This window comes from Nothoprocta perdicaria, unplaced genomic scaffold (assembly GCF_003342845.1).
Source record: "Nothoprocta perdicaria isolate Ctin4 unplaced genomic scaffold, notPer1 scaffold_113, whole genome shotgun sequence".
NCBI classification, from domain to species: domain Eukaryota; kingdom Metazoa; phylum Chordata; class Aves; order Tinamiformes; family Tinamidae; genus Nothoprocta; species Nothoprocta perdicaria.
Genome location: NW_020454239.1, coordinates 1,198,378 through 1,223,177, shown reverse-complemented (window position 1 = coordinate 1,223,177; position 24,800 = coordinate 1,198,378). Strand labels below are relative to the sequence as shown.

Below are 24,800 nucleotides of genomic sequence, written 5' to 3'. Positions count from 1 at the left end.
CGCAGCGCTCCGGACCCTGCGCACTTGGCACCTGCTGCATCTCCACTGTGTGCTGGGGGCCGGGGCGGCTTTTCTAAGCTGTGCTGGCTCTTGTGCTTGGTAGCACATTGGTTTTTATTATTAAGTAGTTTTTAAGGGCTGAAGTAGATAGCTACAAAATTGGAAAATAACCCCCAGCTCCCCAAACCCTACAGTTGCTYAGAGTTCACCAGAGCCGTTAACTTCTCTCTCCCTTCCGCCTGCGGGCTTCAGGCAGCGCTCCCGGTAGCCCAGGTGCCGCAGCGGGCGCCCCGGGCCTCCCCGTGTAGGCACCAGTCCGGTACTCGGAGCGAGGCGGGTGCTGAGCAGCAAGGCGCRGGCACACGCGCAAGGCGAGCGCGTCTTGTCCGGCGCTTCGACGTTGCCCGCGCTTTGCTTCTTGGAGGCTGGAAGCGTCGCTGCGCTCGTGCCGGGGACTGCAGCTCCCTCRCTCTGTCTCCGCTTTTAACGAGCGGTCCCGTGTAGAAAGGTTGCCCTTGGCCAGACAAAGGGAGAAGCGGGCAGGGCCGGGCGCGGCTCCGCCGGACTGGCCGCAGCAGCGCGGTGCCTGAGGCGCCTCGGGAGAGGTGGGACTGCGGGGGCAGTTGGGGTTCGCGCCCCTCAGAGCGCAGTCTGCCCTGCGGCCGCGACAGCGCGGGACGCTGCGCGACAGCGCGGCCAAGAGCTGCTCACATGGACGGCCGAGTCCCGTCTTCGCGCGGGGCGTCGTCGCTGCTCGCAGGGAGAAGAGGAGAGCGGGGAAGGCGAGAAGAGGAAGGCAGGAGCGAAGCGGGAGGGGGGTGGCGAGGAAACTTGGAGGGCGCGGGGGCCGCGGTCAGTGCACCGCCACCGAGTGCAGGGCGGGCGCCGGGCTCGTGAGAGTCTCGCTGGGGGTGGCCGGGCTGCTCTGGCTGGTGGCGGTCTGCGAGGACGTGGGGCTCAAGGAGGGCGGCGAGTTCGAGAGGATGGTGGGGATGGGCGCGGGCAGCGCGGGCAGCGCCGGCACCGCCGCGGGGGTTGGCTTGATGGGCACCGGAATGGCCGGCAGAGTCTGCCCCCCGTGGCAGAGCGGCTTGATGGGCACGCCGTACGCGCTGTACTCGCTGCTGGCCATGGAGATGGGGGTGGCGGTGTCGATCATGCCGGAGCTGTACATGTGCGGCCAGCCCGTGCCAATGGAGCTGCCCACCGTAGTCAACTGGTTGGGGAGGGGGTAGGCGGCCGGCATGGGCTGCATGGTGGAAAAGGCGAGTCCGCCGGGCATCTTGTACTCTCTGGCGATGATGTTCTCGATGGCGAAGGGGTGCTTAAAGCTGGAGGGCTGGGACACGCCGAGGTTGTAGGTGGACATCTGGGGCAGATGGGTGCCGGTGGCGGCCAGCGCGCTGAGGCGCAGCTTGGCCTGCTGCTGCAGGTACTGCGCCGCGTCGGCCGGCTTGCTGGGCGCCAGGTGCTCCGACTTGAGCACCTTGAAGCGCTTGCGGCGGCGCAGGAAGCTGCCGTTCTCGAACATGTCCCCGCAGCTGGGGTGCAGCGCCCAGAAGCTGCCCTTGCCTGGCTGGTCGGGGCGCCGCGGTATCTTGATGAAGCAGTCGTTGAAGGAGAGGTTGTGGCGCAGGGAGTTCTGCCAGCGCTGTGTGTTCTCTCGGTAGTAGGGGAAGCGGTCCATGATGAACTTGTAGATCTCGCTCAGGGGCAGCATCTTTTCCGGGGAGCTCTGGATCGCCATAGCGGTCAGGGAGATGTAGGAGTAGGGAGGCTTCTGGTCACTGTAGGTGTTTCTGCCCGGGCGAGGCATCTTCGCTAGGGGAGCCGCAGAGATCTGCAGAGGGGCAGCCACGGGGAGGGGGCGGGTGAGCCCAGGAGGGTTTGCCCAGACGCGCGGCCGGGGCGCAGGGAGGGGACACGCAGAAGGGGCGCTCCGGGGCCGAGCAGAGCCCCGCGCCGCCGGGAAGCGCCGGATCCTCCCCGGCCCAGCCTCGCGCAGCCCGGAGCCCGCCGAATTACCAGAGCACTACCTTTGCCTCTTGGTCTTGGGAAGGAGGAGAAGGGGACTCCTCTCTTTCCCTTTCCTTCCCTTCCTCTCCCCTCCGCCTCTCCCTCCCCCGCCCCATGCCGCCCCTACATCTGCCCACCTTAAAGTTGCTGGAAGTTGTCAGTCTGCATCCGGGACGGAGCTGGGAGTCGAGGCTGTTTCCCGGCGCGGTCCTGCGGCGCTCCTCCTTGCGCGGCCGCTGCTCCGTTTAGTCCCGAGGAGACAGCGCCAGGCTCGGTTTGGGGAATCCTCCCGTACACCCCTCCCTCGACTCCGCGGGCTGAATCAGCTTGTTTTACACCCCCGGCAGCCGGGCTGTAGCGGGGGCTTGTTTGCTTCTCTGCAGCTGAGATGAGCTAAGTAGTTGCCTCCATGTCCTTCCTCTAACCATCTGATAGTTTTATGTGGTGACATGAGCAGAAAAGACCCCTGTAGAGGCGCTTCATTAATGTGCCACTTCTTCGCTATCATATGACAATCGCCTTGGGAGGAGGGGGAGGGGAGCGGGAGGAGGGGGCTGCAGAGAAAGGCATAATCTGGTTTCATTTACACCTATTTACATGGACACCTTAGGCCAATAGGAATCATTTCCATTTGAAGACAAGGCGAGGGATGCAGAGGCTCCGCGAGCGGGATCGCAGCGCGCCGGGAGCCAGTAGCGGCCGCGGGGAAGGTCCGCGCTAACCTCGCTGCGCACCGCTCAGGAAGCCTGGGCTTCAATTCACACGTACCAAAGGAGCTTCCGAGCAGGGGGGGTGTTTGACATGGAAATGGCCCGGCTCTGGTATTCTGTTTGTTCTGTATTGTACCTGATTTGTATTGTTGGCTAACTTAAGGCGAGTCGTTTTCCTGTAAGGAGAGACTTTCTCTTGGCCATCTGCAGCCGAGCCTCTGCCTCTGCTCCGTCCCGCCCGGGCASAGCTTCCCGCTCAGCCCGCGCCTCGGAGCACGTCCCCGAGCCCGGCGGGGCTAAAGCGTGAAAGCCGACTTCGAGCYGGCCGGGCGTGGACCCCGCGCAGGCTCCTGTCCGCTGCGCCTCCGCTCCCGCGGGGGTGGCCAGGGTATCCAGCACTCTAGCGGCCCCCTTCTCTGCACCACGTCCTTCCCCGGCGSCCCGGCCCGATCCCGAGGCTGCCGCTCCGCCAAGCGCCTAGCTGCCAGGCGGCCGCGGGGAGCAGCCTCGGGACCCGCGGTGCCAGGTGCCCAGGCAAGGTGGGGCACGTTGCTGCGATGGGTATTCCCGAGCGCATCCTGCCGCGTTGGAGCCAGAATGAAGGATAGGCTCAAGGAACGGCAAGCCCTGAAAAAAAAATCCTTTGTGAATACACAACCACTCCATTAACAATATTTTCGGAGCTGGTCAATAACTCACCAAAACGTAACTTAAACACGATGAATTTAGGAGATTAAACAATTTCATTAATATTGAAATGGCTACCGGGGCTGAGCGCGCCCGCTTGAAATGCAAGCGCACGTTTTTCAATATTAACAGAAGTACTTGAAGAAAAGAATAATGTCACCTTCTTAATTCAGCAAAAATAGGCGGCATGGGGGAGGGAGCGCCCGCTCGGGCTGGCTGCGCGGAGCGGGCGCCTGCGAGGTGGCTCTGCGTGCGGATTAGCGGCCGCGCTGGGGGACACTTCTCATCGAGCGGGGCTCCCTGAACTCCCGCCACGGATGGAAAGCGCTTCTGCCGCCGCACCTAAACCCGACGTGTGGTCGCTAAAGGAGGTCGCCCTCGTTGCACTGCGGCTGCCCTCGGTCCCAGGCCGGTACGGTGCCGTTTAGCGAGAGCCGGGGAGGAAACGGCGACTCGCCTCGTGTCCCCTGCGCAAAACAGGGCTCCGAGCTGCGGGGCTGCTGAGCTGCGAGCGAGCCGGGCAGGGCAGGACAGGGCAGGAGGATATGCCCTCTGCGTGCAAGGCGGCCGGCGGGGAGCCACTCCTGGGCCCCTTAGGAGTTTAGCAAGGACAGTACGAATTCCTCCCATGTCCCCCAAGGCAGCGGGCTGATGGCTTCGTAATACGAACCCCCAAGTAAGTAGGTTTAAGGACCCCCATATACACTTTTTTTTCCCTCGATTGGAATTTGTGTTTCAGCCCAGGTCATTCTTGGAATCCTCGTGCAAACGAGAGCTCAGGAGYAGCACGGGCTAAACCCCACAGGCTGACAGATTCTTTTCTTCTTCCTTTTGCTGGTATCATTTACTTTTGAGGAAAGGAAGAAAGGAAAAAAAAAACCACTAACGGCGTGTCCCAGCGCAAACGGGAACCTCTAAGCTGTAAAGTTAAAGAAAACACGACTTCCGTTGTCGTTTGGTGCCGCGAATGCCATTGAGGGGTGTTGAAAGCGGCCGATTCCCCCATGCAGGGGAATGTGTGCGGGGGGGCTCGGGTCCGCTAAGCGCCCCCGCCGCTCGGACCCGAAGTTTCACCTTGTCGTACAGATGACACGCAACACATGACAGAGCTGGGCAATAGAGGGTTTAAGGGTAACTTGTAGCTTTTGCCTTTTACTTCGAAAGCCGACATATGAGAGGAGGAGAGGGGGCGAGAAGAATGCTTGCAAAGTGAATCTAAATCCATTGTACAGAAAACCAAAACAAATAGACGTTTTTCTGAAGCCTAATTCAAGCAAGAAGTGGAAGTATTGGGAAAACTGTATAAAATACACATAAGTCAATTATATCAATGTGCAAACCTAATGGAAATCTATTTCGTGCAATAGCCATTCAGTCTCTCCAAGGAACCCGGCGCGGACCACCTTTCTGCATGGAAGGTTCGCAATAGCCCCCTTTCCCACAAGGAGGACCACACACGTTTACAGATTTGGTAATAATTTATGCTAATTTTCCTCCATAAATCCACAATTCGCTTCAGTGGCAAACGGGGCTGTTGAGAGAGGAAAAGCAGACAGAAAAGTGACAAATACAATATTGATTTTGAATCCTTGTGGCTGGCGGCAGGTGTGCTTTTTGCAGAGAGGAGGAGTGCGAGAAGGGCTGGGGAGAAGCCAAGAAGTTTTCCAGGGATACAAAAAAAAAAAAAAAAAAAAAAAGAAAAAAAAGAAAAAAGAAAAAGAAAAAAGAAATCCGCGCGGTGCCAAAGAATAGCTCGCACAACCTTGTTAATATTTACAAACCAGTTGGGAGAAAAGAGAAGCGAGGGGGGAAGTACCCGCTTCTTAGAGTTTCCTAGGCTGCGCGACACAATGCCGCGCTCGGAGCGAGCTTCCCCGTTTTGCAAAGTCAACTCCGGGCTGCCGCTCGCGTCCGTCTTTCGCCTGAGCCTCGCTCTCTGATTTTTATTTATTAATTTATGTATTTATTGTAGCGGTTCCGTTTTCCCGGGGACCGGTGGGGAGCAGGGCGCGCCGGGCGCCGCGCTGCCCCTGGACGCGGGTGCGGAGCGCCGCGCTGGGAACCGCGCCGCAGCGTGGCCGCCTTTGTCCCGTCGCACATTCTTTCCCAAATCTGCCACTTTGGCGTGAAAGTGCTTAGCGCCTTTCAAAGGGATTTTGTTCCTTTCGCGCTGAGCACTAAACAAACTCGCCCTGCCTGTCAGCGCGCAGCGAGACTTGCTCCTCAAACCCCGTTCCCTGGCTGTGCGGGGCCCTTTGTGCCCGCGGGGCGGGCTCGGCCCGGCGGTGGCCCCGGACCTGGCCTCGCCGCCGCCCGGGGTCCCCGCGTCYTGCCCGCCTGCCCCGCCGGGCCTTCGAGCACCGCCAACGGCCTGGGCCCTTGCTCGGTTGCGGCGCGCTTCAGGCCACCTTCCTTCGACCGCAGGTGGTGGGGCCGACGGGCCCGTTCCCCGCCTGCCTTCGAGTCTGATGCTCCCTGCCCTCGGCTCCAGCTTCCCCGGGCCTGGAGAGGGCTCGTCCGTCCCAGCGGGCCGGGGTCCGGGCGAAGCCGCGCTACCTTGYGCGCTCCACCTGCCGCCGGGGCTAGCTGCAAACTGCCCGCGCGGATGCGCAGCCTCCGCGCCCCCCCGCTCCCAGCCGCCGGCGCCTGTACCCGAGGGGTGCCTGAGCCCCGTTCTGTTGCCGCGGSCCCCCCTTGAGCTCCAGGTTAGTGTGTTCAAAGCCAGGCTCTCCAGGAAAGTCTTTCCTTCCCCGAGCATGTCTTGGAACTTACAGGGGTTGTTGATTCGTTTATTTGCTTATTTATTTATTTATTTAGAGAAGTTCCAGGTGAGGCCTCGCAAACTTTCTCTTTTTTAATCTTCTCTTTTAAATAAATGTCGCATTTCAGGCAACCCTCTCTTCTCTTTTTCACATTGTAGGAAATATTGAAAATGCCACCTTAGTATTGAAGGGATTAACTTGCTTTTCTCCCAGCCCCTAACTCTGGTGTAAAGGGAGCAGTAGATCAACTGTATAATGTGTGCACTGTTTGGTCATTTGTACAAGCAGAACAAAGGTTGAGCTAAGCCAAATTGCATTGCACTTGTGAACCGAGTCCCAATTTGAAGTATCTTTTACAGCAGGGGGAATGAGAACAATTTCGTGTATGTCTAAAAGGGAATAACAAAGCCACTTTCTAGAGCATCTCAAAGTGAAGTAGTGAGGCGTGACATTCCCAGGGTGAGGAGGGACAAAGGCAGGGTCAGAGGGATGAAAAAGGGAATCAAACAGCCACTTTCACATGTCTGCCCTCAACTGCTGCACCTCTCCATAATAGGAAACAACTGTTGTAAAAAGGGGGATTGCTCCCATTCATTCAAAATAGCAAATGATAGCTAAACAACATTGTCAAAACTGAATCAACTTCTGTGCAGTACCACCCAGAAAAAGGTATTGTGTTTTGGTTAATAGTTGGGTGGAGCAAACTTGATTTTCTTATTCTTTTTTTTTTCCTTCTTTCTTTTTACCATTAAAAAAAAAAAGAAAAAAAAAAGAGGAAAGAAAAAAAGAAGAAATTGAGTTTGATAATTGTGTATATATATATATATGTATATAAAAATCATCAGGTTTTGTCGAAGCCGTGCTCATCTCACTGGTGCTTTCTTCCCCAGTCAGTTCTTGTCTTGCTGTTCGGCACAAAACAAGAAAGAAGGTAGATTCTAAGGGTAAGGTCCCCTTTTCCCTGTGCAGAAAGGTGTGCAAACCACACAGGGACTGCAGCTCTTCCCCGAATTGCGGCTCTGAGGCGCCAAGCAAAAGCACCTTCAAAAGACTTCAAAGTTAGCAGTAACCCCGACGTTGTGAGGTGGTTTCTGTGATAGTTGCTCATGTGGAGGCTGCACCCTCAGGAGTACTGGAGTGCACGCTATCCTCATTGTCCGCTCTTTAAAACCCAATGTAGGAGCCGCTAGCGGAACCCAGACTAACTCTAACGTTAAGGGAAACGTTTCCCCCATTGTGTGAAGCCTTTAAGAAGTCGGCAGTTAATTGGGGTCTGAACTTTGGAAGCGCCGATTTCTCTGCTGCCCAGAGGCACGTTTACCAGCAGATCTTTAACGTCTCGCTCTAAGGCCATGCGGCGGCGGGTCCCGGGCTGTGTGACCGTGCGCGCTGCCCCTCCACGCCGCCACCCACAACGCGCCCGCAGGGGAGGCCGGGCCGCCCGCCGCGGGGACGGGGCCGCTGCCTGGCTCGGCCGGGCCCCCCGGGCGGCCCCGCGCCCGGCCGTGCGACCTGCAGCTCCGCGGCCGCCCCCTCGCACCGGGAGCCGCGCTCCTGCCTCCCATCTATCCGCCGCTTGGCAGCCAGAAACATATTAACCTTCTTTAATATTTCATTCCTGGAAGAGGTGCTTTGGATCTAACTTTAGACAAGATTTCCCTGCAGCGATTTCTTCCCTTATGTTTTTTTTTTTTCCTTCGCCTTTATTACTGAGCGATAACTGTGGTCGTATAGCATTTAATCGGCTAAAGAGGAAAGAGTGGTTTTCTTTTTTTTTTTTTTTTTYTTTTTTTTTTTTCCCCCCCTCTCTTTCGCCCTTCCTTTAGCGAGGGGAGCTTTTGCACGGGAGTGAAAGGGAGATAGCCGGGATCCTTTTCCTCGCATTTCTTTGCATGGGAAGCGTTTCCTTCCACACTCGTTCTCTCGGCCACCACCTGCAAACCTGAGGCGCCGGCAGCAGCCCGAGCTGGCCGCGGCCCTCGCATGTGGCGGGCGCGTTGGCGGAGCGGGCGCTAGAGAGGCCGCCGCGTCCTCCGCGGGCGCGGGACCCGGCCCGCCCACCTGTCGCCGGCGTCGCGCGGGGCTGCGCGGGGCTGCCTGGGTAAACGGCTTGTGTATTTCACATTATCATCCCGCTATCTGCAGGCAATGTAGATTTTCTAAAGATCTAATGAATAAACAACCAGCAAGTGCTGGCGGTGTAATTTACATTGTTAATGCCTACATGTGTATAATAAATATGCATTTGTATGTCTGCAGATAAACTCTTTCCAGTTTTTAACCTGTGGTGATTTTTTTTAAAGCTGTCCTTTCCAAGGAACCATTTTTCCCTTTCCTCTCCCGGGCTGGTGGTGAGAGCGACCAGCCGCGGCGGCCCGCGCTCGCCTCGCAGGGAAAGCCGGAGTGAAACGGGAATGTAAGGTACTGGCTCCGAGCATTGGTGTGGAGAGGCGAGGCACGAGCCTCCACAAACCGCGCTTAGAGGCATGCGGTTCCCTTCAGGAAAAGTTTCGTAACGCGGTGCTCCCGTCCGCCCTCCTCCTCCTCCCGCGGCGCGCCGAGGACAGCAGCCGCTGTCCCCGCTCGCCTCTGTAGAGGGCATCCCTGACCAGCTCTCCCGCCTGCGCGCAGGGGCCGCCCCGCTCCGCGCAGCCGGCACCTCCACCGGGGGTGAGGCCTTCGCCGAGTCCCAGGGAAGGCGCTTAGCGCTCGCGCCCCTCCTGATTTCACCTGGGGAGAGATAAAGATTTTCTCCTCATTTTTCGCTACCAACCAGGTGCCACTTTCTTATCTTGCTTGATGGAAAACGTCTCATCTCCAGCGCACTGGATCTGGCATACATTATTTTAATTAAGTCTGTGGCGATTTACTTTCCTCTGAGATCCATTCCGCTGTGCAATTAGGAACGTATTGGTGCTAGTACATATGAATATTCAGAAGAGTGTCAATTAATTAGCAGACAGAGGAATCTCATTATGGTGCTCGAAACCCTTTTAATGCTAAGCAGAATTAAGGGGGCATTTGCCAATGTGCTGGATTAGTGAATATTTTACTGCGCGCTCATTTAACTTCATTATCATAGCACTTACACTACTCTCTGATTTTATTAATTAAATTGTTCATTAATTTATCCAGAAAGAGGGATAAAAGTTTTATGACGCCACAGCACTTGCGTAGAGAGCTCCGCAAGCTGCCGCCCGCGCTCCGCCCGCACTCCGCGCGCGCTGCATTTTGTAGTCGTGAACTAGATACATTTTTATTTCCTGCAACCCTAGAGATAACTCTAATATTGCAATTAGTGCGGCTTCAGCAAAGGGAGAGAGGCTCTAGCTTGGAATTTCTAGTATAAGCTGCGGCTTTCGTGTTTTTTTTTTTTTTTTAACTTTCTCCTCCACGTCTCGGGAGTGGAGAAGCTCACGATGCGATTAACCCCTTAGTCTCTGCGCAGTGTGCCGGAAGAAGAGGAGTGATCTCCTCCTTCCTGGGTTCCTGGACAGATTCCATGCGGGCTCTTTGGAAAGGAGGCAGAGCAGGAACTGCACCCATTCCACCACACCCATCCGCGCTGGCTCCGCGGAAGCTGCTTCCCTTTATCAGCACAAGCAGGAGAAGGGCGCAGAGCAGAAGGCAGCGAGCAGGTTCGCAGGATTACACTCATTTTCTAATTAGGCAATACTTGAATTCTCATTTTTTTTTCCAAGGAGCATTGTATTAAGAGCAGTTATTTAAAAAATGTCCGTGGGATATTGTGCTTTGCAAAAAACAAACAAAAATTCCCTCAGAAATGTTTAATATTAAATATTAATCAGATTTAAATTCAATAGCTGTATCCTGCGACAGCTACAGATGTGCGGGAAGCTGTGGATAATCAGCCCTCGCGCGTCTTCACACAGGAGGCTTCGACCTGGTGTCAGGAGAGGCTCCGCCGAGGAAAGGGAAAGCGCTGGAAATGTGTTTTAAAAGTCACCTTCCTTTCAATACTGAGTGTGGAATTTGCCCAGAAAGGTTAGAAAGACAAATATTAAATCTGCCTTCACAAAGGGAGCTGCTAAGTAGATCCGAAATTAATATGCATGTAAAATTAATTAGCTGCATTTCATGACATCAAAATAAGTACCTGGGAAACAAGAACACCTTCCGGGCATTTGGAGCCATATGCTGGAATTACAGTTAATTGACTAATTACATAAATTAGGCATTAATTTTACAACACATCAAGTATAAAAGATATCTCAATTAATTGTGCGCAGATGAGGAGGTTAAAGGGGCGGCGGGCGGCCCAGCTCTGGCCGGGCCGGGCCGGGCAGCGCCAGGGCTGAGTGGTGCTGCGCGGGCACGGAAGCAGAGGCGGGGAGCGGTGGCCCGGCTGCCTTCAGCCCGCCGCTGGCTCGGGGCACTCATTAACGCGTGGACACCAGAAGCGCGAGTTCATTAAAATCAATTAGAGTGATCTGAGTTGATTGGCTTTTGTCAGGGTGAGCAGCCCGCGGCCGGGAGCCGCTGCCCCCACCCCTGTTGAGCTGCTGCCTGGTGTGCAGTAYGGCCCGGGGTGCCCCCCTGTGGAGCTGGGTGCCCTCTGCCTTTGCCCTATCTGCTTCCTTTGGGCTGCTTTCGAGGGAAARAAAAACATCCCTGCATCCCCATAGCAGTGCTATGCTTTCCAAGGGGGGAGAAAAGCTCAGCTGTTAGGCAGAGGGCCCGAGGTGAGAAAGCTTTCTGTGAACTTGGATGCTTCACTTTTGGTTTGGTGAGAGCAAGGTTGGAGTTCAATGGAGGTGGAAAACGTGAGGTAAACTGACCTTTGGTGTGCCCTGTTGTTGTGCTTTTGGGGTGAGGAGATGCTCTGACCAAAGCCCAGCCCAGGGCAGGTTCCTTGCCCATGCACAGGGTGGCCTGGAGCCACGGAAGGGCTGGCGGTGCCTCCCTCACCTGCCCGGGGAGGGTCCTTTTCACCCACCAGCACCCAGCAGGCCGCTGCGCTATTGGGAGCTCACTTTGGAGCTGGCAGTTTAGGTGTGAGGCTGGCTGGTTGTGTTAAAAGTGCAGGAAGGCTTTTGAGCTAATTGGAGTAATTATATTTTAAAGGTTAAAATGGGAGAATTCAAACCAGCAAGGGAGCTCAAGGCACTGAAGAAAACCACAGCTGTGGAAGAAGGAGTGGAAAGACTTTCATTTTGTACTGGAATGTTTGAGAAAGGACTGGAAAGTGATTTGCATTTGCGCTAGGATGTATTGAGCAGCACAAGGTGCAGAAACATTTTCTACTTCCAACTTGCAGTGAAGTGGCTGCAGCAAGGCTGGGGCAGCCCTTCCGGCAGGGAGAGGCTCACAGGAGGCCTCTGCCTCCTGCCCTAGCTGGCATCCCCCAGGACCCTCTTCCTCCTCTGAGGGGCGGCTCTTCTGGGGTCCTCAGCACTTCCCTAGCATCTCCCATTAGTTCTGCCCTACTAAGGTAAACAAACTTTGGCTTTGAAATTCAAGATCCTCCCCGATTTGTAAATAAATGCTCCATACAAAATGGTCTGGCTGCATTAGTTACAATATAGCTTGACTGCTGATGGGTTAGAAAACAGATGAAAACCTGCCACACGSCTTTCGTTTTATTGAGACAAAATGTTCATTTTGATGTAGTCGTTTTGTGCTGTTGCCAGATGCTGAAGGTACTTGAGGGAGATGTTGACAAGTGGATAATTGTCAGCAGAACTAAAACAGACACTTTGTTTACAGTTGAGCATGATTAATTGAGAGTAAATAAAACAGCAGCTCTGTTCATAAACTCTCTCAGCAACTCAAGTTCAAAAAGAGGCAGCATACTCCGGAAAGGAATGAGCTGAACTTGTCATCATTCCTGAGGAAAGGATCATAGGCAGGGTCAGTAACTTAGCGCGATAATTAGAACACACGGTGCAGCATGGAGCACCAGCCTCTGGGTTTTGATCCACATGGTTTCCTTCTTACCTACTTGCCTATCCTACCTACCGGAGTTGTGCCTCAGAAATGAATTTAAATAGGGAAGTTTTGTGGCTGAATGCTAGAAAGAGCTGGCACATTTCAGTGAAATGAGGATATCTTGTTAACAGTAAAATATTWAGCGATGCTGTGATCTTCCTTTCTATGTTATAATTAACATTGCTAAAGAACATTTCAGTTTTCATAACAGCAATGAGTTGCCCAGATTAGTGATGATGGTCAGTGAGCCCTGAGTGTAGTCGTCAGTTTCTTTGTAAACCAAATTATGTTTCTAATTGTATCATATAGTAACGTGATAATGTACATTTACCCAGAAATGTACAGAAGGTGGCATAGTTAGTACCTAAGYGATACTTCTATGCTGTTCAGACTAGATAGATGCTACAGCTCAATGGGAGGGCTGGGGGGAAATAGCACTTACCTATTTGGAATTTGTAAGGTAGAATGTGGTATTTGGGCATATCTTTCTCAAAATTATCATTTCCCTTCTCTCCTGTGTGGTTGATCCACYGTGAAGCCACTTCCTGTGAATTATTCTCCCTTTAATGAACGGGAGCTCTACTRAGAGACTGTTGTAAAATGCTGCTTAGCCTCCCCTGTGTGTACCACACTTTTCAGCAAAGTCTCTTAATGTATATTCATCCTTCCTGCCTCAATCCAGTCCCTGGGTGGTTTGCAGCTTCTAAGAATGGCATATCCATGTGTGTACCTGTTACCAGTGGGTGTTCAAGCAGTTCCTAAATATATTGCAGCTGTTGACTGCCTGTGTGAGAGGCAACCRCTTGTCCTGCCAGTAGTGAGTGAGAGAAAAGCTGTTCTCTTCTTTCTTTGAAAACTGTTGTGTGTTTCCAAGTGAATCAATAGACTGCATCATACCAGGGGTTAATCTGGGGTGTGGGAAGAGGGTATTATCTCAACTTTTGACTTCAACCCTGGAGCAGAAGGGCTGGTGGCAGCATTCTGTGCCTTTGTCGAGGAAAGCCCATGAGTTTGAGACTGGTGGCAAGCTTACGAGGGATTCCTGAGTAATGGTAGGGCACAGCTCACGAGCTAGAGCTAGAACCACTTAGAAAGAGGGGAAGGCTGACAGGAGTTTACAAGAGGTTGCCTGTGATATACATTTATATGCGAATAATATTCCCATTTGCACTCTGAAAGCCAGTCATGTCACCATCCTCCCATCCTGTTGCTAGCATCAGGGCTGCTGGGACCGTGCACACATGGCGTGGGTCGCAGCCTGTCCAGGGAGGCAGCAGGAGCAGGCACGTGCACGACGCAGGCGCCGCTGCACGTGCACCATGACCTGCTGTGTCTAGCATTTCTCCTGCTGTTCACTGGCTGCTGGGCTCCTCTCCAAGTGAGACCCTTGGTCTTGAACCTGTGCCTCATAGTGCTTATTTATTCTACCTGATCAATGGCTTGTCAGTAGGTTTATTAATTAGGGCACATTTGGACAGTTTATCTTATCAGAGCCAGTAGGATTACTTATTTTGATTTTTATTTTTCCTTTGAATTCCTCTATACCCGTCATATTTCTTGAGTTCCTTCCAAAGCCTTTTCCTTTCTCTTTTCTTCCTCTGCACTGATGACTTTGCTCTGCCCTTCCCTCGTCTGGAATGCACCTCTTCCTCTGGAGCATATGCTTGTCTAAGCTGCAGCAGTTGTTGGTTGTCTGTGCAGCTCAGAAGTGCCCCAGGATGCTCCCCAAAGGCTGCAGTACTTCAAAAGAGATGCTGCAGGCTCACAGCAGCCAGAAAACAGGCGCTTGGGGTGCTTGAAGCCCCAAAGGTGGCTGCTGGCATGGATGTAAGAGGAAAAGCTCCTTTCAAGGAGCAGCTTTGGAGTTTCCTTCTGTACGGGGGCACTGGGCACTTTGGGGACAAGGCAGCATGCCAGGTTCCTCTGTGCAGGTTGTGAAGAGCTTCCCAGAAGCATGAGCAGCTGTGTTGAGAACTCCTGGGTGGGTCAAAGTACCAAGGGAAGAAAAAGAGATTGAAAGCATAATCTGTTGTGCTGCTGGTAGACTTTTCAACCCTTGAGTTGAAATTGTTGTTATTGTAGATACTATCTTTAACTGCACTGTTATTTGTAGTGATGGTAGTAGATGTCAGCTCTCCAAACAGGAGACTATACTTAGCTGCAAGGCAGAAGGAAAGAGTATTTTCCATAATAGTGTCACCTTTGTGCCTTTACCCAAAGTCCTATTCACCTGAAGGTCTGTTTGGAGATGATGAATTCCCTTTGCCCGCCCTCTTGAACTAACTTAACCTAGCACTTTCATGAATGCGTCTCTCTATAAAACAGCTGCCACACGAAAAACAGGCCAAAGGCAGAAGCTTCTAGTTCTGTTGGCATTGGTGGAATGGAGATGTTGGATGAAAGGCAGCACTCTCCCTCATTCGTGGATTGCACAGGGTTTTTGAGTGAGAAAGTGCTCAATCAGTTTGCTTATCACCCAGGGTCAATAGCTGTGCTGCTTAGACCTACAGGACTGTCTATTAAAAATTACCATAAATTTCATAGATGCTGTAGYGTTCAGCAAATGCTGAGCAGGCTCAGTTACCACCTGATACATTGCAGTCATGCCTAAAGGTCCAAGCTGTGCTCAGGTCTCCCTATTGAAGACAACACACAGTCTCATGCCCTCTTGCTTCTCCAAGAGATTTTCAGTTGCTGTGATGGGACTGTTGTGCTGCAGTGATAGGAGGGTGTGAACTAGATGTTTCAGTCCAACCAGCCGAACTACAGCTGTAGCATCTGTCTAGTCTGAGGGGACTAAATGTGGCTTTTGGTGTCTTGTTAGTAACATCCCTGAGAATTGCAGGCATATCTGACAGATTGATGTAGGGAGTCCTTTTCTCATGGTCAAAACTAGTGCATTCTGAAGACAGTTCTTCTCCAGGCACAAACCTGGAGGCAGTTATCAATTAGTGCCTTGTTACCTTGAAAGACCTTGATCTGGAGTCAAGATGGAAAGAAAGAGCCAAACTCAGGAAGGTGAATGTGTTGCCTGCGTGCTGGTGACYATCTGCTGGGTTTCGTCATAGTTAGCTGCCCAGGTACATATTTATAGGTAGACTGTGAGTGCTATATGCATGATATGCTTCATATGCGTGTAATATTAATTAGTGTAGATTTGTAACTATTAAAGTGTAGTTTTGTGATGTGTATCTTCCTGTTTATTCTCTTTGTGTGGGAACAGACTGTCTTCCTATACATTAGATAATTCTTTCTGCAAAACAGATTTTTTAAGAGACATTTTTAAGAGGAGTTTGCAAGTGAAAGTCCCAAGAGGTGTAGCACAATTTGCCTTTTGCATTCAGTATATGTAAGTTTGTGTGTATTTGCAGAGTAGAACTTTATCTTCGTTGTCATTAGTGGTCAGAAATGCCATGGCACTAGTATTTTACAAGTCAATTATACATAAAACATTCTAACAGGATTATTAGAAAGTATTAAAATGCTTGAGAATATATGTGATACAGGAAGAGGCACAAAATTGCTGTGTACTTAGCGTGTATAATGCAGCTTGCTCAATTTGTTCCTGACCATTCATAGGAGAGTACATTTTCTCTTTTTAATTGCTCAAGATGACAAGACCTTTTAATTAAGGTGGCATCTATAGTATTCATATACTGCAAAACCCACAAATGACTAAAACTTAATAGCTTCATAAAAACTATGGTTAAGGCTTTTACCAACACTGCACTCACAGCGAAAGGCCCTAAATCAGCCACCTCCAAAGTGAACATATTCCTGCACAGAGAGGCAGCGAAACGACTGGATCTGAGTGGTAGCTACTCCMTTTTGTACAAATAAACCGTGTGTGGTTTTTATGATTGTAGTCATGAGGTGGGTAAAGTGCTTGTGGTCTGTCTCTTACGTGTATCTGCACTCCCCTGCCAGAGCTGTGTGACAGTGGCAACATCCTGGGCTTCCAGGTAGGAGATGCTTCTGGGGAGGGAGAGCAAAACAAAATGATTGTTCATCTCAGCTTTCCCCACAGGCCTCCCCAGCCCCAAGGGAGAGTTTTGCCTGTGTGCAGATGTGTGGGAGCAGGCAGACGGGCTGGTGGCACGGTGGGGACAGAGCGAGAGGCAGGGCACTGCTGCCGGAGTTAACCTGCTGTTAAACAAGTTATTCTGTGTCTTCTCCTTTTGCTTACAAAGTGAGGCTTACCTCTGTTGGGCTCACACMGGTGGTGGTGACACTCCTGCGTTGTCCCTGCTTGGGAGGAGGCCATGCTGCAAGATCCCAGAGATCCTGGGAGGTCCCATTCTGCTCCTGACATGCGATGCATGGCAGCTGCACGTGGTTTTGCCCTAGTAACTCCAGTGGCCATGCAAATAGCTTCTGGTGGCCCCTGTAAGGGGGTTTATATTTCTTTCTTTGTATCATTTTACTCCTTTCTGAAACATAGAGGAATATTATGCATGCAAGGTCTTTTTCAAGCAAGATTTTTAGTTTTTGGTTATTTTTCCCCCCCATCACGTTCAGTCTATGAAAAAGCACCTGTGTGTATTCAGCAGGCAAGCATTTTGTAAGTATTTCTTTTATCACAGAGTTAGATATTTAACAGTTTGTTTTTAATCATAATGTTGTGATGCAGATTTCCTTGAGCAGCCCTTGATATTAATTAAAAAATAAAGTAGATTGTATAATTCAATATTTCCTTTGGGATTTGTTTGGAAAGTGACTTTTTTTTAACCTTACTGCTAAAAACACTGCATTGTTTACAAGATAAGTATTTAAATAATTTAAAGATGCTCTTCCGAAGAGAGACCTTGTTAGAGTGAAAAGTGGTTTTTTGTGTGAACCTCTTGCGAGACAGAAAAGCCATGAGTAAATAGAGGAAGAAGAAGGAACCTTAAGTCGGGTAACATTTAGCAACACCCAAATTAATGGGACTAATCCTTTGTGGTTTGATATTAGTGAATTCTGCTCACTGAGGGTGCTCCTCTGTTGTCAGGTTGACAGTCCCACTCACATTGATTTGTGGCCAGTTCTCAGGGTTGTGCCTGGTGAGACTTTATGTGGCGGCTGGGCTGGTTCTGCAGACCAGAGTCTCAGTTGTGCTGAGACGCAATGCTGAGACAAAATGCTCCTGGGCAATTGTCTCAGTCTGTCCGGGAGCATTGCCCACCTCAGCCCCTGGGTCTCAGGGCCCAGGACAAGCCGTGTCACCTCAGCGCTCTGCCTGCCGTGCTGCCGTGAGGCCTTGCTTCAGCCTGGGCCTTGTGCGTCCTGAGCATGACCTGGCCTGGCATTTTTATTTGGCCGATGGTAAGATAGCCCTGAAAAGCCAAGGGATTGAATGCAATGTAAAGCTATCTAAGCTTATCTCCAAGCCCTTTCCTGGGGCTCTGAGGGTCGTTTCTTAATGAAATCGAGCACACAGACACTGTCTAGTGGTACTTTAGAGTAGGTTGTTTTGATGAGCATCAGTGCAGTAGCAGTGTCACATCTGCACGAGAAAACAAAGTGGAGTTAAATCCATGCATTTTGGAAGAGAACCCCAGACTACTGCACTGTCTTGGACAGATTCCCTGGTCTTATATGCCCATCATGTGAGAGTCTTTGTCATGGCATTTGTCAGTCTGCCACACGCAGATCACCCCTCTTCACAGGAGAGAATCTGAACTAGATGTGGAGAGGGGTACACAAAGATGYACATGGATCTTCACAAAACATGAGTGCTTATTTGAGCCCCATGTTATTAAAGCACTTGGAGTTGTGCTTAATCAGTTCATCTGTTAAATGACTTGCAAGCATATGCTTAGATTTAATCCTGGAGGTGAAAGCATGTGTGGTAAGTGTTGCTGTAAACAGAGCTGTGTTCCCAAATGGCATTTCCACATTGTTCAGGTGTCTGGCTTTTCTGCGCTAAGGGAAAAATAATAAAAACAAAAGTAAAATCACCTGTCAGCTAGGATGTAGCTGTGATTATATGAGGATTTGGGCAGGGCACATTTGTAGGGAGAGGCAATAACTTAATTAGACTAGCTGGTGTCATTGAAAAAATCAGACAAGCGTAAATGTGTTTTTGTGATATTTCTGTACTCGGCACGTTGCCAAAGCTTGTTGTTGCTCAGGTGTCAACACTGATAGAAAATAATATTGATCACATTATAGGAGCTTATGTTAAGGAAAAGTAAGTTCCTGTAAAACAGCCATGTGTCCAGTGGTCCAAATATTTTGAGAACAAGAGGAAAGCTTTATTGTTTCCCTWTTGGAGCCAATCCTGCATGGCTGAAGCAATGAAACCTTTAGACCTTAGCAAAGCTTTTACAGCCAACTGCATTTGCACTTTTAGTGAGACTTGGAGGGTGTTTGGTACCCTGTAGGGTCAGTGACTGTCCCTGTCTAATTCAAGATCAGATCTTGTACCTAGGTTTTGTGTAGGTGGGAAAAGATTTGCTTTTCTAGCACTTAGTGCAGAGGAAAAATTGAGATTTAAATTGCAGGTGAAGTGGATTGTGCTTTTAGAAACATTTTTTTTTTTTCAAGATACTGTTGTGGGTACCTGAGGAAAGTGAGCCCTCTATTCTGTGCATTGTAACAGGGAGTGAGCCTGTGTGTAGAAAAAATACAAAAATGAAACAAAACCTGGAATTCAGGCTTGAGATGTGAACTTTTTCTGTGTTTTTTTAAGCCATTAAACCAGTGACATGCAGGTTCAGCACTGGGATATAAGCCCAGGTGCTTCAGCTAGGTGGCTGTTCTGCTCAAGTCCAGTTACTGAGGAAGTGTCCTGTAACCTACAAACTCATCCGAGTTGTTTTGCTGCAGGAACATCTTTTTCATTCCAGGAAACAGAACTGCTTCTTGTTTATGCTCACCTAAATACTGCCATTTATTGAAACTGCCAAAATGAAAATGCATTTCTTTGTCTTAACACTGCTAAAAACCACTGCTGCAAAACTTCGCTGCTAAAATACCCTGTTTCTTTTATTTTTTTTCAGAAAATAGGATCACCTTAAGCTTGATGAACTTCTGAAGCTGGAGCAAGTAGGAGGAACATGTGGAGAAAGCTGTCTCTGGGGATGCAGTCTCAGTGAGTAAGTTCACTTTAGACACGAGGTTTTGGTAGAATGATTTGATTCCATTTTCTAAGGCAAAATTTGACAACAGTAAAACACCTTCACTGTTTAATCTTCCACTAGAGAAAAATATCAAAATCTCTCTCTCTCTTTTTTTTTTTTTTTCTTTTTTTTTTTTTTTCTTCCTCCTGCTAGAAAAGCTAGCTGGCAGAAAATTTGAAAAATGTGGATTCCCTTCTTGATACTAAGTCACTTTGTTGATGAACAGTGCTCCCAGCAAAAAACGGGGATGGTACCAGACAAAGGAGACCTGGCATCATTATCTGCATTAAATATCAATAGTTGTGCTTTCTTTCTTATCAAGTGTATAACCTTGTGTGTCCTTAAAGTGTAAAAACAAAACAGACACCACCCTAAGGACACCTGGGACTGCACTTCTGAGAAGCAAAGAGAAATAAAAAGATTTTATTAAAATATTATGAATTATTGTTAACATATATTTACATAATTTAATTCATCCTAGGAAACATCTTAGAGAATTAAATATTATATATCTATAGTCATGAAGTCAACCTTTAATTTCATCATTTCAGTGCTACAGTCCAACAGTACATTTTCTACATGTTTTGGGAGAATTATGTATTTTGTGCAATAACGAGACAGCTTATGTTTCTGAAAGACATGTAATTAGATGGAATAGTTTTTTGGCTTGATTATGTAGTTCATCCTTGAATTAAAAGGAGCATTTCTTTCCCTGAAAGATTTTTTTTTTTTTTTGATTGTGTAGTCTGTATTATTACAGCTAGTGGGTTAAGCAGACTAGTGCTTAGTGACTAGGGTCAATAGCGTTTCTTAAAAATGATTGCTGTTAGCAAGTGTTATTTATGCTTTGATATTTCTACTATATACTCCTTTTGCTAGGAGCACTTAACTTGGAAATAATTTAGTTATACTATTAAGATAAAATAATTGAGGTTATTTTGCTTCTGTTCTTGAGAAGGCAGTCTCCTTTATTTTTTCAGTTGAGCTAGGTCTGTAATACTTTCATAATTAGCAGCTATCAATTAAATAAGAGTTTCACACCCTCTTGATCTATTATTTCCACAATCAGTATTTTAAATGGAAAACTCTACTGAGAGTCTGATTATGCTAATGGGAGTGAGGAGGAAAACAAAACCCAAAAGGGTTTTACTTATTGAGAGCGTCTGCTGTAGGAAAGGTATAACGATGCCTTCTAGAAAAAAACTTATTTATCAGAGGACCCATTGCTAGAAATAGAATCAGAGAGAATCCCAGAATAACTTTGGAGGCAGAGAGTTAAAGCTGTTTGTGTGTGTGCCATATACGAGTAGTTTCCTGGACTTCTGGTAAAATGCCTGTGTTTATTGACACAACAGTTTACTCACAAAACCATGCCTGTAAACAGAATCTTCTGTTTCAGACAAAAAAAAAAAAAAAAAAAAAAAAAAAAAAAAAAAAAAAAAAAAAAAGGTAATTGTGCTGCTGCCAAACAAATCTGCTTGACAGCATGTCCATTAAAAGGGCATTACGCTAGTGAGGAGGCGCGCTGAGGAGGCCTGAAAATCGCTTGTCAGGCAGAGTGCCCTGTTGGGGAGCCCAGCTGCTTGTGAACCACAGGTGAATCGCTCAATGTCTTGTGGTTTTCATCTCTGGGTTTGGAAAAGCAGGAGCACCTGTGTTTGCTGATCACATCTGTCTGCTGCTTAGCTGTCTCCCTTTTCTCCTCTGTTCAGCAGTTGGCTACCAGATGAGCTTGAGATGAATAGCAGTCACCTTACTCGGAGCTGCTTTATGATGCTGGTGAGATGAAATAGTTAGAGCAGATACTCTCAATAAGCAAAGGCCTGTACTCTCTGCAGTTCATTGAACCCATATGGATAAGAACAGCTGGAAAGATGGGTTTGCTACCTGAGGCCAATGTTTGTGTTGCCAACCGCGACTCCGGCTTGCTGACCCTTATATAATTCATTGCAGTTGAGGAAATGTTGTTCACACTATTCCATTTTGTGATGAATGGCATTACTTMAAACTGATCGTCTTGTAAAGCAGTGGTGACTTCCCACATCTGACAGATGTGAACAAGGAATACAGTCAATAAATATTGCCATGTTCTAAAGGAAGATTCACTGCTTGCAGTTGAGCAGGAGGAATTTCAGTGCAAACAGAAAACAGGTGGAAGAGAAGCTGGTTAAAATTCCAATTTAGAGTTCTGCTTAAGGGTGGACTCTGGGGGGCATTCACACATTGTGGGGGTCTGAATCTCCCAGCCACAGGGCTGCAGGCACAAATTTCAATCTAGCACTGCTGAACAGTTACTGCATCAGTGACTCCCTTCCAGGAGCTGGGTGAATAGCTTCAGTGACCATGCTGAGCTTGGATTGCAGCAGAGTTTGCTGAGAAAGGGAAGGAAGTCTTGAGAAGGCCTTATTGGGATCATAAAATTTTCTACTTAGTGCTAATGCTTTGGTAGATATTCTTCATCAAGACATTTCCTGCTCTATTTTTAGGAGTTTCCTCAGGAGAGGGGTTCTGGGAGGGAATGGAGGTTCTGGGAGGTTGTGCCAGAAGGTGATGGGCACCAATTGGAAAATGAGATGAGGAGGGTGGTGAATCCTTGGTTATGGAGGAGCACATATGCTGCTGGGTATCCAGGGAGTTAATGTAATGGAAGATAAGACAGGAATTAAATTCCTCATGTATCTGAACACCTCCTTCATGGGGTAGGTATCCTCATGCTTTCAAGGTACATCATATAAGAATACGCAGGGCACACAATCGATTGCTTAGCATTTGTCTACATTCACTGTACAGTAAATGTACAGTTGTTTTGCAGTGTCCTGCTTAGCCTCTCACTGTTTGATGGAGTTGCAAAGGTGAGCTAGGTGATGCTTCTGTGGAGTTTGGTTAACACCAGGCTGATCTAAAATCATTTTGAAGCTAAGTGGCTGTGCATTGATATTTGTCTCCTGATTTTTTTTTTCCCTGTGATATTTCAGTACACATGCAGTAACCTTATTCTTGACTGATGTCCTTCCTTGTGATAGTAAGAGAGATAAAGGCTTTTCCTCACCTAGGGGCTACGAGTGCTCCAGCAGCCTGACCCTGCATGCTGATTCTGTTCCTCTCCCCTGCCTCGGCCTCAGGTCGACCAGCAGGGATGCTCCTGAAGTTGCAGGTCTGACTTAAGCAGCCCTAACAAAGTACATCAGACAGTTCTGGACACAGGGCAGTGCGCTTGCAGTTAGGTTGAGAAAAGGCAACTCACTTGATTGTTGTTTTGCTTTGTTGTCACTAATGTTACATCTGCTGAAATCAAAGTTGCAGAATGGAAATGCAGCCAAAGTGATTTCTGCTATTCCCCCTCTTGTTTCTTTATATTCTAGTGCATAGCCACAAGAGGCTGAATTAAGGTTGTCTGAGCAGCTTCTCTGTACTTAACTTTGCAATTAAGCTACTTAAAAGACTTTAAAATGATTTCCTAATTAAAAATTAGAGCAAATAAGCCAAAATAAAAAAGTGAAATCATGTGAAACAAAATTATTGCTCTTTTGGGTAGCAGCAATTCGTTTGACTTTTTAGTGTAGATCTGCATACCCCCAGTGCTTCAAGTAGCAAAGCAGTGTCTGTCTTTTGTGTGTGTCTAGTGGAACAGAAAAGAGAGAAAGTGCGTTACAGCTGTCCTGATTGTCTCTGAATTTCCCAAATGTTTGCAGCAAAGCAACATGGAGACCAGAGACTCCCGATCTGTCAAGTGTTTTGCAATGACTACAGGTCCTTCTGCGAGCAGTGCTGAACCTGCCTGTTTTCCTGGATTCCTCATCGCATCCCACTTGCAGGTTTTGCTGGGGGACCTTTTTGTTTGCCGGGGCTGGCAGGAGCTGGCAGCCCAGCTAGCAGCGCTGCTGTTCACCTGGAGACAAGGGCCGTTCGCTAGAGAGCACGGAAGCAGTCTGCTCTGGAGCTAGGGCTGCCCAGACTTCCCCAAGGGAAAACCATGACTGAGGTGTTTCCGACCGCCTCTGCTGTTACTCACCTGGGCTTGGAGAGAGAGGAAGTGACCTTCAAGCAGAGATGGGAAGAAGGGCTGTGTGGCTGTGCATGAGGAGTGATGGATACCTGGGGAGGTGAGGTGATAAGACAAAGTGTTTCTCTGCTTACCATGCTCCCCTCTCCCACCCGAGGAAGATCCTAGTGCTGTGCATGCTAGGTGGCAAGGTTGTTGGAGTAGGCAATATGGGTTTCTTTGGCTTTTGCAGCTCTGAGCTGTGTTCCATGCAGTATCGACTGCTGCGGTCGCTTTGGTGATGCTAAAGAAGCCTGTGTTAAGAGCTTCAGGGATTTGGGCAAGATGCCAGAGGCTTTTTGCAGAGGCATGTGAGAAAGGGGAACTGATTCCCCGCTTTATATTGCTGCCAAATGGGATGGAATTTCATGAGGCAAAGAGGAGGCTTCCCTGGCTGGCGGGCTGCAAAGCACAGGTCAGGCCGCCCGCCCGCGGGAGCCCCTCCAAGGGGAGGTCTCAACGTTCTTCATAATGGACAGTATTTAACAACCTAAGAAGTCATTTACCAGCTCCTCTTATCAATATATGCACTTAGAAATCTTTGTAAATATAGGTGAGCATATGCATCTATCTAAATATATTTTAGACAAAATAGAAGTGCCAGGATGTCCCCAGAGTGGCTGATGTAATGTGAGGTAAATATTGCAGCCTACTCACAAACTGCTTTTGTCTTCCTTCATTTTGTCATGTCTGTATTCAGGTGGCAGCATATTTTGAGGACTGCCCTTTTTTGGGGTGTGACAGCACGCTGCTGAAAGGTAATGACTGTTGTGAGCCATGAATATTCAGTCAGTAGCATTTTCCTGATTGCAGCTTCTGTTACCAGAGGGTGACCATCTAGTGTAGATGTTAGGATTCAGGAGGTGAGGTCAAAAACCTTACAAATCCTCCCACAGAAGCCATGGGAAGGCACTCGATGCGCAAAGGAGTCGGTCAGGATGAAAGTAGAATGAGGGGAAACAGCAGGGAGGCACCTGTGTTGGTTTGGGCACAGTTTGACACATAGGGACTTGACACCTGGTCAAAGTCTTGGCCCCTACTAATATATTTACAAGTATCTATATAGTTGATACACTTCACTCATTTAAGTGTATTTAAAGTACAATATTCATGTTTGAGAGGCTGTTGTATTTGTTAGTAATTTTCTGATAGCTGTTCCTGGCATCTTATATTGAAATGCAGAGGGCAAAGTGTAGACACATTGATTTGCTAAATGTTAAAAGATACAGGGATATTGGTGTTTTTATTGAAAAATGTGTATAATTACCCTCTTCTGTGGAAGAAAACATGATCTGGTGTAGTTTGTTGGCACTGTATACTAGCATTTTAAGTATACTAGCATTTTAAGTAAAGCAAGACACTATCAGTAGCCGTAAGAAATTATTTTCTTTTAGACATCAAAAGTTACATTGAGTTACATTGAGTACCTTGCCTAAGTGCACTTCAGCTTCAGCCACACAATAGGATACGCTTTATGATGAAATAATACACTTTTAATTCTGCTAAAGTGCAGTCTTTTTGAGTACGCCTA

The 24,800-nt window shown here is 48.8% G+C and overlaps 1 protein-coding gene across 1 annotated transcript; it reads right to left on the bottom strand.

Annotated features, from left to right (window-relative positions):
• Positions 1-853: 853 nt before the first annotated feature.
• Positions 854-1,836, bottom strand: FOXB1 (forkhead box B1). Its single transcript, XM_026052461.1, has one exon. It carries the CDS (start codon positions 1,814-1,816, stop codon positions 854-856), a length of 963 nt encoding a protein of 320 aa, XP_025908246.1. The 5' UTR covers positions 1,817-1,836.
• Positions 1,837-24,800: the final 22,964 nt, after the last annotated feature.

What these genes read in the sequence shown, in the direction of transcription:
- FOXB1 (XM_026052461.1), bottom strand. Translation starts at nt 1,816, where the DNA reads ATGCCTCGCCCGGGCAGAAACACCTACAGTGACCAGAAGCCTCCCTAC.